This window comes from Molothrus aeneus, chromosome 11, assembly GCF_037042795.1.
Source record: "Molothrus aeneus isolate 106 chromosome 11, BPBGC_Maene_1.0, whole genome shotgun sequence".
NCBI lineage: Eukaryota > Metazoa > Chordata > Aves > Passeriformes > Icteridae > Molothrus > Molothrus aeneus.
Window position 1 is genome coordinate 3060119 of NC_089656.1, and position 13516 is coordinate 3073634.

Consider the following 13516-nt stretch of genomic DNA (forward strand, 5'->3'; position numbering starts at 1 on the left):
ACTTAAATTAAATGTAAATGGTGCATAAGCCCTGCACTTAGTCACATAAATGCTTCCATCTCCTGAGCCCTTCTAATGCATCCCAGAACATTCATGCTGGTGGGGAATAGCCCCTTTCTAAATGGAAAATACTGACCACCATCAGCTGTATTGTCTTACCCAACATAAATGCCAGCTCTGTTGGCTGTGGTGACTGTCAGCAGTTGTTTCTCTGACATGAAACAACAGGTTTCTGTGCCAAAATACACTTTCCTGTCCTTGTCTTTTGCAGCTGAGTGTCTGACCGCAGACAACCAGCATGGATTCAGCCTTCTCATGCACAGGTTCTGTGCCACACAGGGTTTTAAATCATCATTTTCCTTTTAAAGTCATATATTTTAGTAAAATAAAATCAAGAACTGTAGCACCCAACACTAAAACATGTTGTATGAATTCTTTTTAGAATCATGCAACTCATGTAATTAAAAATCTGGAATTTTTGCCTGCTTTAAAGAAGACAGGAGTTATTTTTCTGAAATTAAATTTTAGTTTGCCAAGGTGAATTTCACTTTATATTTACCACATTCATGTCATAAACGTGAGCAGCTTGTACAGCTCATATTCCCCATTAATATAATTATGTAACATTAATATAATCTTGGTGTTTGTCAAGGAATGTAGGATTTATGCTCATATTAACATATTACATGTAATTTGATTAAAATTAGCATCTAGCATAATTGTTTCAGCTTGAAAGACTTATTCAAAGTGAATAATTCAGAGTCCAAAACCTTATTCCCATTTCCTATCTTTAATTACAGCAGAAGGAAAAAAATGGATATTTTGCTGTATGGGAGCCCATTTCATAGTTTGTTCATTTTTTTCTTGAAAACACATGTATTTTGCAAGGACTTTTTGTTTGGAATTAGAAACCTCTTAGCCCTGGGCTCTTGCTGAATGATTAGCCTTGATTATACTTAGCTCTGCTATTAACCATGGCCAGGTAAGTCACATGGCATTGTTGCTCCCTCCTATCTGAAGGGCAGTGTCTTTTCAGCATTGTTTATGAACTTTTAGATACCCAAACCTTGCAAAAAAACTGGCTCTTTACTTTCTGAAATATTATTGCAAACAAAATACTTTTAAATGATTCCATAAAATGAGTAAAAATATAATGGCTTCCATGAAAATAAATCTTCTGATTGTATTTGTATGAATTCTGATAATATTTATTTCAAGTATTCTGTAGCTCAGAAGACAGCTGCCTTTAAACACTAAGCAGAAGGAATGGTTTGTTCCAGGCATCATCAGTCCTGCTTTCCTCCAAAATTTTGAAACTTTGGATTCTATATTTTTATCTGTCTGTGATCTTGTCAGGAAAACCCTACTGATCATTAGACTCACTTGCTTTGTGATTAAGTCTTATTTCACTTAAGACTTGTTTTACCTAAAGCACAAGATTCCAGTTTGAACAAAAAAAAATGTAAATCTGAAGTCCTGAGGAGCTCAAAAATGTAAATCTGAAGTCCTGTGAGGAGCTCATGCAGTGGTGAGTAAAGACTCCTTATTTCAATTACAGGGCTGGCATGCTGAATGTTACTGTGGGCAGCTTCTCCTCCTGTGAGGAAGAAGTGAAGTGTGAACTTTCTGAGAATTCAGAATGGGGCTTATCCCAGCAGTGCCAGGTTCTCTGGATGTGTTCAAGTGGAAATCCCTGCAGGAAAGGAAGGGCCATATCACATCTCATGTCACTGCCAGTGAGAGCTACAGGAGAGCTGCTGCTGCTGCTGCTGCTGCTGCTGCCCTGAGCTGCTGCAGGTCAGTGTGCCAGGGCTGCCAGCTCCAAAGGATCAGCTCCTCATCCTAGGGCTTGCTCCTAGGAGAGCCAAGGGAATTCTGATGCCCCAAGTGCCACTATGGTTAGCTTGAAACTGATAACAAAACTGTGATCCTTTTCAAGCTAAGATTGCCTCTGGCTTGGGTCCTTCCTCTGTGCACCTGTTGTTCCCCCATGCTGGTGGTTGCTTTGATCATGGCTTGGATTCATTGGTGATGTCACTGAGGGACTCTCAGAACTTTGCTGAGCCTCCTTCTTTCCTCAGCTCCCCTTCCTCTTGCTGCCACTGACATTTTTTATTTATAGGCCAGCTCTTGCTTGGATAACTCATACCAGTAATCCCTGGGCTAATAGTGGGATAATTAAAGAAAACTGAATTTATCTCAACAGGGGAGTCAGATTTTAAGATCCAAGATGGCATCTGCTCTGAGCAGTAAAATTGCTTCCTCTCAGTTTAGAGTCAATACTTATAGAACCTCACATTTTAAAATATGAGACAAACGTGTTCCCAAGACTTCCTGCCACTGAAGTTGAATGCTTTATGACATTAATAAAAGGTTTGCACCAAAAGTATATTATCTTCACATTTTAGAATCTTATAATTCCATAGGTACTTTGAGCATCAAATATTTGCAGGCTGGCACTCAAAAACTGTGAGGTCATGGGAGATCCCAGTGTCCAACCAGTGAATCTCACAACAGCTTCACTGCAAGAGGAGTGGGAAAAGCCCAGCAGATCCTGGAGTTCTCTGAGGGCTCTCATGCTGGAGTCTGACATGGATTTAGCAATGTCTTCATCTGTGAGACAACAGCATGAGGTTTCAGATCTATTTTGTGCTACAGAATGTAAACTTCTACCACATTTTTACACTTTAGCCTAATCCTGATCCTTGTAACAATCTCTCCTAAAGGGGAGTAAGTTGGATGAGAACATAGAATATTGTCCATGTGAAGGACTAAGTTTTATGACAGGATGTGTCATGTACTAAAATGCATAATTAAGAAATGCCATGGCTATTTTTATAAGTTGATCTTTCTCTTCATTTCCATTCCCACTGCTCTCACTTTTCATATCTTCTGATTGTACATTCTTTGTGTAGCAAAGCATCTCTTTCTACACTTCTGGGAAATGCTTAACATTTTTTGGTATTTTTGTCATATTTTTTTTTTCAGACTCAAAAAATAACGTCTCCAGTGCAAACTACCTAGCAAGAGTGATGAAGCCTGAGACATGCTGTCCTATCTTCTTTTTGAAAGTCTCTTGAGAACAGCAAAATGTAACATCCAAGTCAGTGGCAAGATTCCTCATTACTTAAGCAGTCTCCTCAAGTACTAGCTCAGCTTTGTAGATGTATCTTCTCAAAACCAGATGGTTTTGGATTGACTATGGACTGCCAAAATTATGCTCAAAAACAACCTTTTACATTAAAAGGCATGAATAATGTTGCAGGATGACAACATGAATATTTTCAAAGGATTAATGCAGAGTCACATATAAGAGACAAACAAGGGCATTTCCTTTGTGATTCAGTGTTACCTGCCAGTGTTCATGTAGGTGTGCTTTGAACCCAGTGTAGCTGTTGGGCCTTAGAGCCACTTGAGGTACCATTGCAAATTGCCTTTTTATGGAGAAGCTCATTATCATAATGTACTTTGGGTATCAGAGTGAATTACTCACACAAGTGAGGAGATGCTACTGCTCTAACTGGCAGGATTTTGGTAAATACTGATGCTAACCCAGGTGTGCAGGCCTGCTGACAGGACTGTTAAGTCACTGTTATTTCAGCATCGAGTTTCAGGTGCAGTTCAGGACACTGAGATTTGTGAATCTGACTTCCATGCACAGCTCATGGAGGCACTTTGAGAGCATCTTAATTAAATGCTGGAAGTTGGTGTCACCTGAGTGGGGGGGGGGGAATTATAATTTTTCTGGATTTACAAGGATTTTAAATCTCTGGTTTTGAATTACCTCTCATGTGGCTTCATGAAAAGTAGCTAGCCAAAGTCTTAGAGCCATAATGTGCAGAGAATATTTTGAGAACATCTCCCTAAAAGTACAGTTGGGAATTGAGCATTGAGTTTGGGGTGGGATACCCTTTTACTGTTCTGCTGCATAATTTGTATGCCAGGTAAGGGTCCTACACAGGTTCCTACTGAGAGAGAACGATGAGAGCCTTCATTCCAGTACTAGGGCTAGGGCCTAGAAGAGAATAAGCTGTATTTTCCATATTTCTTGGCAGTTCACCTCAGAGATAAATTTATTTCAGATAAAAATTGATCTATTTCCATTTAAAAAACCAACAAACAAGAAGGCACTGTATGAAAGTATTTCCTTTGTAGGAGTGCAGTAGTCAAACTTTTGCATTCTCATTGGTGGTGATGTTAGGAGGCTGATATTAGGGCATAGGGAGAGTAAATGCTCAGCTTTGTTCTGTATTTCTTGTATGGCCTTGGCAAGTCATTCATCTCACAGCTCTCTAGCTATGAAATAGAGAGTTTTAAACTGCTCCATCATCCAGGGAGATGTAGCATGAGCAAATTAAAGATGAGGAGCCATTCGTGGTGAGAGAAACCACTGAAGTTTGTAAGGTAAAGACAAACAGTTGGAGATTCAGGTGTGAAAGAAAGGTTATAATTTAATCAGAGGTGAAATACTAAAGAGAGAGAGAGAATGGGTGATTGTGGATGGGCCAAATACAGAGCAAAGGGATGACTGATGCATACCATTAGAACTACTGTTAAACATCATAACATCATTTGTGGAAGTCTTAAGGCAAAGGTGATGGCCCAGTACAGCAGAAGGAAACAGTACACTGAGAGGTGAGGAGCAACAGTGTCACTTGTTGGGTTCTAGTTCAACTGTACAGGACTTCATCCTGTCTCTGAAAAACATCTGCAGTGTTTTGGGCACCGTGGATTTGGTCAGTGAAATATGGTCCTAATTATGAGAGAGGAATTGTGTATGCAATGGCTCATTACCCATGCAAAGATTGTGAATGGATAAAAGAAACCTTCAGACTGATTGGTGCAAGATTACAGGTGACAAGCTGGAAACAGATTGGGCTGTGAGGGTCATTTGAATGGCAGTGAGCAGTTAGCAGGTAAATGGAAGTGAAAAATGCCCTCAGTCACCTAGCCTGGAAATTGCAAAGGGCTGAGCTCTCAGTAGAAGAGCCAGAAGTCAGTGGAGCACAAGGATAGCAAGAATTGAGGCATGGTCATAGCAAACACCTGAAAACACCCTGAAGACAAGGGGAATGGTACAAAAAAGGAAAATAGCATGGATTTGAGTTGGTTCACCTTGGAGCTGTGCTTCTCCAAAGGAGAAAAGCTGTAATGATAAGTCATTAAATCATCTGTTGTTGGAGCAAAATGCACATTAAAAAATGATAAGCAGTCCCCAGCTGCCTTTCCCAGCTGAAGGGAAGGTTCTGGTTGACTTGTCAGACATTGCTGCATACTGATCTACAGGCCTCCAAGGCTTTGGCATATCAAGTCTTTTCCTTTGAAAATTGTCATGTGTGGCAGCTTTTATGTGCAGTATCATGTGTCTCCTCCCTGGGGCAGAAAACACAACACGAGAGGGGAGAAGTTTGTGTTTCAGTGTACCACAACAAGTAAGATGGTAGAGTGCCAGCTCTGTATTTGCATAGGAAACCACTGCTGCTCCATCCCAGCCTACTCTCCAGGTGCTCTCAGGAAGCAGTGAGGACAAAACCCTCTTGTCACTGCCAGCACAGCTGTGCCATCCTCTCTGCTCCACAGTGCCCAGCCTGGTCTTCCTTCCTCCACCAGTTCTCAGGTGGGAGAGAGGAGAGGCTGGGCTCTTGCTGCCATTCACCCCAAGAAGTTTTGCATGCAGACTCCTGCCTGGAGCTTTGTCAGTAGCAATGAAATATTCTGGTTTAACAAGGTAGTAAAATGCATGTGCAGCTGCACTGGAGTTCCTAACAGGGCTGTCACATGCTATGCTGTGTACAAAGTGCTGGGCTGTTGGATCAGCAGGCAGAGCACCATCCTGCCCACAGCCTGCAGGGCCAGCCTGCATCCTGCAGCCCACAGCAGTGAAAGCCTGGGAACAACACAGGAGAAATAAAGAGACTTCAGTGTTCCAGTGCAATTAAAAACTAATTAATAGTCACAAATGCACTTAGTGGTGTTCCTTCACAGTTCTGTCTTTCGGATCAGTTTCCTTCCCTCAGCAGAAAGGAGTGCAGCTGGCTCGGTACAGACTCTTGCTGCTGTTTGCAATTGTGGAGCACTTTGCTCGCCCTCCCTGAGCTTCTGGACAGCAAAATCTGCTTTGGAATGGAAGAATAGCACCCTCAAGAGTTGACAGTGCTGCTTCAGGGAGCCATAGTATGCAACAGGCATCCTTCCTCTCTGTTAAATCAGCTCCCTGTTCATGTAACTTAAGCAACAAGTTTTTTCTTTAATATTGAAATATTTGGTATCAATCACTGTTGATATGAATGGGGAAATAAGCATTTGTGCTTGTTTGGGGATGAGCTGGTTCAAAATATTTTGTCTTCAAACAAGGAGGGAAAATAAAAAGACAAAAATATGTCTTTTTGATGAGTCTGGGAACTTCATTTTATACTGTATTAAAATAATTTAAACAGGAATTTAGATTTCTGTGTAAAAATAGAAGACTTAAAAGTTCTTAACTTAGATAAAAGGGGTCTGTGTAAAAAAAAAACAACCCAAAACTGAGCAAACCAGTCCTTAAATTGTGGGGACTTGTTCGTTAATTACAGTAATTAGGAATGGAATCTGATCCCAAATGTTCTGATTTACTTTAATTTTTTTTAACATGTAGTTAGGCCTTAATTTCAGTATGATTATAAAATGTGAGAGTGTTTTAAAGACTAAAGAGGAGTAGGTATTGTTAATAAATCACAAACTTAGTGATACAATCCTGCTTATACTTTCTTAGTTACCCTTCTGCTGTTTCATGCAGCAGTGACTTTTTATTTTAAATGATCATGGCCTATTCCTGTTTCTGCTGACTTCAGAGTCAGACAAGGCCTCTTGAAAACTCTGAGCATAAACTCCTTACCAGCTTTTATCCCAGATGATATTTCTCCCAGCAGGCAAAAAGTCCAGCTCTGTGCTTGTCCCATTTCTGGAAATGGGTTCACTTGAGTAGAACAAGCTGAATTTGGACAGTTGGGTGCAGTCAGGGACATTTTACTCTCCACTCTGAAACACCTAAAACTCACTCCTGTCCCAGACCTGAGGCTTTTCCTCTGAACCAGGACTTTGTTCAGAGTTCTTATGAGTGTTTTCATTGCTTAGACAGTGCTGCAGCTCCCTGTGGAAGCAGCCCTGTGGGGCACTGCTACTGCATTGAAACCAAGACATATAATTTTAGAAAATACTGACTGCATATAAAACAATTTAGGATTAATTTTTTTCTATTGATAGTGAAAAGTATACTCTGTAATCTGTAAATTAATGTTTCCCTGCTGTAATTACAGAATCCATTCTCCTGAGAGGACACTGGAGTATGCCAACTGACTCTGCTGGCCTTGCACTTGCTCATGAAACAAAAGTTCACACCTGCATTGTGTGAAACAAAAACATCAGGGTTTGGTGCACTGTCATTTTTGTTTCCTGTTGAATCCTTTGAATTTTTAATTGCAAGAAATCTGTCAAATCCTTTCTGAGTAATTTACTGTCACAAGTTTCTATTTTACTAAAACACTCAGAACTAAGAACTGCGTTTTTTTTTTTTCCCCAGCCATCACTATGTTTGATTCATTTTCCCTGCAGATCTTTCTGTAGCAATTTTAAGCCTGCACCTGCTCCAGTGGGCTTGGCTTGTCCTTCCAAAGGGACCTTCAGGAGCAGCAGAGCTAAATGCCCGTGGGACTGCCCAAGGTGCACCTGGGCGCTGTGCAAGCAGCGACAGCCTCATCAATTCTGCGTACTGCGAGTGATGGCAGCAAGAGGAATCTGTGCATCCTCACCCCGCCCGAACCGGAGATTGAGACGGAGCTCCTGGGGAGGCTGTGGCCCGTACACAGCAGCCACAGGGGAGCAGTGGCTGGGACACGCAGCTCCTCTCCAGTCCCGCACTTGCGGGAGCATTGATCGCCTTCAAAAGCCACACAAAACGGAGGCTGGGAAGGCAGCTAGGCTGCTCCCGGGGCCGGGCACACGGCCGCAGGGCACGGGGACACCTGGCCGCTGCAGGGTTGGACACCTGGCCGCTGCAGAGTTGGACACCTGGCCACTGCAGAGTTGGACACCTGGGCACTGCAGTGTTGGACACCTGGCCACTGCAGAGTTGGACACCTGGGCACTGCAGAGTTGGACACCTGGCCACTGCAGTGTTGGACACCTGGCCGCTGCAGGGTTGGACACCTGGCCGCTGCAGAGTTGGACACCTGGGCGCTGCAGTGTTGACACCTGGGCGCTGCAGTGTTGGACACCTGGGCGCTGCAGGGTTGGACACCTGGCCGCTGCAGAGTTGGACACCTGGCCACTGCAGAGTTGGACACCTGGGCACTGCAGTGTTGGACACCTGGCCGCTGCAGGGTTGGACACCTGGCCGCTGCAGAGCTGTGCTGGAGGGTCCGGGCCCCGCTGTGCCCGCGGTTATCCCGGGTCAAGGCCGGGAGGCGGCCGGTGCCCGGCACTGGTGGAGATTGCTGAGTGTGCGTTTGGGAAAATCCGTCATTAAATTTACCTGCTCGGTTGGTGCGGGGAATGAAGCGGCCCACAGGTGACCCGACCCGGGCTGTTCCGTGCAGGCGGGGCAGCTCCTCCGGGCTCGGGATCGGCGGTAACCGCGGGCAGGGCGGCCCGGCCGATCGCCCCCGAGCAGCGGAGCCGGGGAGCCCCCGCGGCCACCGAGCTCTCCGCCCGTGTCCGCCGGGCGCCATCCCGGACACGTCCTGGCGGCGCTCCTCGGGTCCCGCCGGTGGCTGCGAGCCCGGCGGCCCTGCCGGCAGGCAACCACCGCCGGTGAGGCAGCGCCTTGGCTCCCAAACCCGAGGGGGCGAATGGTTCCCGACTGGCCAAATATTTGCAAGTACGAGCGGATGGTGAACTTTGAGACTGTCTGGGGAGCGCTGGGCCGAAGCTCCGGGCGCAGAGGCGGGAGCGGGCGGTGGAAATGTGCCGGCCGCGTTTGGCCGCTCTGCCCCGCCAGCGGCGCCGGCAGCGCGGGCGCAAAGTCCCCGCGCGTTGCCCCGGGGCTCTCATCAGCGCGGGGTTTCCTCGGCGGGAGCCATCCAGCGCTCAGCGCCCGCCGAGCTCGGGGCGGCGGCGGGAGGGGTGAAAGGGGGGGGCCGAGGAGCGCGGGGCGCTCTCCCCGCGGAGCGGCGGCTCCCGGGGGCGGGCGGGAGGTCGGCCGTGCCCGGCCGGGGCGCTGGGAGCCGGCTGCGCGGCGGTCAAAGGTTCCCAGCGGGAGGTTGGACACTAGAGGGCGATCCCCGGCCCTGCTGCGGGCTGTATATATACGGCATGCAGCGCCGCGGCAGCCCACTAGCAACAGGGCAAGCAGCGAGCGGAGCGGGGCCGGGCTGGGGGACGGGCTCCGGGAGCACCGAGCCGTGCCGTGCAGCGCCGTGCCGCGAGATCGCTAGAGCCGCCGCCGCTGCCGTCCCGTTCGAAAGCTGGATTGCAGGAGCCCTTCACCATGCCCGGCAGACTGTAGTTGCTTCATGGAGCAAGCCAATTTCTACGAGGTCGATTCCCGGCCCCCGATGAGCAGCGGCCAGCACCACCAGCTCCAGACTCCCCTGCCCGGCAGCACCTACAGCTACAGAGAGGCTCCCTCGGCGGCGGCACCTGCTGCGGGCGGCGCGGAGCTCGGCGATATCTGCGAGAACGAGAACTCCATCGACATCAGTGCCTACATCGACCCCGCCGCCTTCAACGACGAGTTCCTGGCCGACCTCTTCCAGCACAGCAAGCAGCAGGAGAAAGCCAAGGCCATCCTGGCCGGGGATTTCGACTTCCACACCATGCATGGGGCCGGCGCCGCCGCCTCGGCGCCGGGGCACCAGCCGCAGCACCACCAGCAGCCGCTCTTCGGCTGCGTGCCCGGCTACATGGACGGCAAGCTCGACCCCCTCTACGAGCGCATCGCCGCGCCGGGCTTGCGGCCGCTGGTGATCAAGCAGGAGCCCCGCGAGGAGGAGGAGGTGAAGTCGGCGGCCCTGTCGGCCCTCTATCCCCATCACGCCCCGCAGCAGCACCCGTCCCACCTCCAGTACCAGATCGCCCACTGCGCCCAGACCACCATGCACCTCCAGCCCGGGCAGCCCACGCCGCCCCCCACGCCCGTGCCCAGCCCGCACCATCCGCACCACCCGCACCCTCCCGGCGGCCTGTCCGCCGCGGGCACCCTCAAGATGATGCCCTCGGACCACCGGAGCAAATCGAAAAAGACAGTGGACAAGAACAGTAACGAGTACCGGGTGCGCCGGGAGCGCAACAACATCGCGGTGCGCAAGAGCCGGGACAAGGCCAAGCAGCGCAACGTGGAGACGCAGCAGAAGGTGCTGGAGCTCACCACCGACAACGAGCGGCTGCGCAAGCGGGTGGAGCAGCTCACCCGGGAGCTGGAGACTCTGCGGGGCATCTTCAGGCAGCTGCCCGAGAGCTCGCTGGTGAAGGCCATGGGCAGCTGCGCCTAGCGCCGCGCCGGGGCCGGCCGGGCTGCCCTGCCCTGCCCGCGCACAGATACTATAGGCACCGGCGTGCGGCAAGCGCCGTGTGCCCGCGGGAGGGGAACGGGAGATTGTTTTGGTTTTGTTTTGTTTTGTTTCGTTTGTTTTTTATCAATTCACGACCTATACAAGAAGCCAGGCAGCTCTAGTATTAAAAGGTTTGTGCCTTAGAGATGACACACGAGTAAGCTGAAAACTTGGTGGGTTTTCTAAGGAGAAAGGCAAGGGGAAGAAAGAATTAAAAGACCACGTGTCTACACAGGGTAAATAACAGTAATAATAATAATAATAATAATAATAACAGTCATAAAGCACACATAGCAACCCAGATGTGCCTTAAAAGCTGGCTGCAGGAGCTCTGGGGCTTACTGTGCCCTCCAGCCTTGCAGGGTGCGAGGAGAAGGAACGAGGGACGTGCAGGCTTGGGGGCTGCGGTGTCTGGCGTGTCCTGCCAGACCCCTTCCAGCTGGCCTGCAGTGCAGCAGGCAGGAGCAGCTTTGGGGAAGCCAGCGACGAGAAGAGGATTTGAGGCTGAGAGATGTGCAGCACTGGACGCCCTGAGGAGCACTGAGGTGTGGGGCAGCCACCAGACTGCTGCCAGGACTGTCGCAGCCTGGCCGGGCTGCCTCTGCCGAGCCCTGCCCCTGCCTTGGCTGGAGGGGGACAAGGGGCCAGCGCCGCTGCAGGACTGATGGACAGCCTGGGACTGATGGAGCAGCAGCTTGCAAGAGTGTGGTGAGCTCTCTCCATCGACAGAAAGAGCAGCAGTGTCTTGTACTGTATGTCACGACGTGGCGAAGCACAAATGAATAAATACCTATTGATGCGGGTATTTACTATGAACTTTCAGTGTATTTTGCTTTATTCCAGGACATTTTGCTCTTCTCCAAGTCTCTGTCCACCCAAACTGTGCCTCATGTAATGTGAAAGCCGTTCCATGTACACTAGCTATACTTTATTGCCTTACTTAGATGTTTGCCATCACACAACTTTCTTATCTGGTGACAGAGACTATGCCCTTGTGCTGCAACGTTATTTTATTATTTGTATGGGTGGGTGAGTGTGAGTGTGTGTTGCCTTCTTCACATTGTCCTGTACTGGTTGCTGCCTCCCGAGCCCAAGGCAGGAGTGCCTGGAATGGGGCATGGCTTGTGGGGCTGCACGATGCCTGTGGTGGGGCAAGGAGGCTTGTCCCTGGTGCTGCTGCACCTTTGGACTCTGGAGCTTCTCCCAGAGTGAGGGAAAAATAAACAAACAAACAGGCCCCCTGGGCATTCTGGTAGCCATGCAGAACATTTCTTCCTTGTGTCGTAGCTGCATAACAATTTGTCCAACTGAAGTAAGTCTTGACAAGAGAGGAGAACAAGGTGGATGGAACTGTTTGAAAGCATGACAGTGAGAGCACAGTGCTGGCAGCGTGTGTATGTGTGTGCAGTGTGTGTATGGTATGTATACGTGTATGTATATGCACACACATTGGTGGAGTTTTTTTAATTTCGGGGGGGAGGGAACTGCATATAAAATTTGTCAGAAGTCCTGGTTACCTTCATAAATAAACAGCATATATTCTACCATAACCATCCGCCTCTCTGCTTGTTTCCAGTCCTCTTCCTGTAGCGGGAGTGCCAAAGCTCTCCTCTTCTCCAGACCAGCATCCAGCTCTCCACCGACTTCTGCATCCCCTGCCAGGGCTGGTGACTGAAACGCGTTAATGGAGTGCAACTCCTCGGTTTTCACCCCAGAGAAATAAATACACGGTTGTCTTTAAGAGAACGGCAATTTCCTAAACGCTTGCGGTGGCAGATGTGAGCCCGTGAGTCACGCCTCGCTTCACCCTTCACCCCGCCGCGGCCGGGCCGGGGGCCTGCGGCCGGGCTGCGGGGACGGGCGGCCCCAGGGACGGGGGAGGCGCCGGGTGCCGAGGACACGCAGCCCGCCCGCTGTCCCGGGCCCGGCCGGCAGGGCAGCCCGGGTCTCCGCGGGGCGCGGGGGGCAGAGCCGGGGCGCGGCGGGGCCCAGCGGAGCGAGGGGCGGGCAGGGCCGGGCCCCGCTCGCCCGGCAGCGCTGCCGCTGCCCGTCCCTTCCCGGCCAAGCACAGCCCTGCCGTCCCCGGGCGCTCTTCGCTCCCGCGGGGTCGGGCCCGGAGGCGCCGCCCCGGCCCCTCGGAGCCGGCGGGAAGCGGGGCAGGGCAGGGGGGAAGGCGGGTCCGGCCGCGGGCCACGGCGGGGAGGTGGTGCGAGACCGGGCGGCGACGGGGGCGGGAAGGGGCAGCCGTGAGGGGGGCGGTGGCTCCGCCTCGGCCGTCCCGTCCCGACCCGGAGCTCCGCCGTGGGGGCGGCCGGCCCTGAGGTGTAAGAGCCCCCGGCGTGTGGCTCAGTGCCCGGGTGCCCTGTGAGGGGACAGCGGGGTCTCTCTCGGGGCGCCGCCCGCTCTTTTCTCCGGCGGCACTTGGTGCCCGGGCGGGCGGCCCGCGGCCGGGCTGGGACTGCGCCCCAAGCGTGTGAGGGAAGCGGCCGAACACCCCGGCCCTTCGGCAGCGCCTGTGTGGAGCTTTCCCGGAGAGGGGAACCCACCCGGGGAGCTGCGCTTTCCACCGCTCGCTGCTCCCCACAGCTCGCTCCTCCTCACAGCCAGTTCGCTGCTCTCCACAGCTCACTGCTCCCCACAACCAGCTCCCTGCTCTCCATAGCTCACTGCTCCCCACAGCACACTGCTCCCCACAGCACACTGCACCCCACAGCCGCTGCTCCCCACAGCACACTGCTGCCCACAGCACACTGCTGCCCACAGCACACTGCTCCCCACAGCCGCTGCTGCCCACAGCACACTGCTCCATGGTGTGCCCGTTGCCCTCATGCTGTGTGTGTCCAGCACGGCACATCACAGCAGAAGTTAAATACCCCAGAGGGAGAGAATTGGATGCACAAGTTGTGTGACCCGGGATGCTCGAGCTGTGGGGGGAGCATTGGCTCCCGAAGCGCCTCAGCCGGGGCAGGTGCAGCCCCCAAGCCCTGCTG

At 51.0% G+C, this 13516-nt stretch overlaps 1 protein-coding gene across 1 annotated transcript; it reads left to right on the forward strand.

Annotated features, from left to right (window-relative positions):
• The first annotated feature begins 9265 nt into the window (after positions 1-9265).
• On the forward strand, positions 9266-12076 carry CEBPA (CCAAT enhancer binding protein alpha). Its single transcript, XM_066557381.1, has one exon. It carries the CDS (start codon positions 9489-9491, stop codon positions 10464-10466), a length of 978 nt encoding a protein of 325 aa, XP_066413478.1. The 5' UTR covers positions 9266-9488; the 3' UTR covers positions 10467-12076.
• Positions 12077-13516: the final 1440 nt, after the last annotated feature.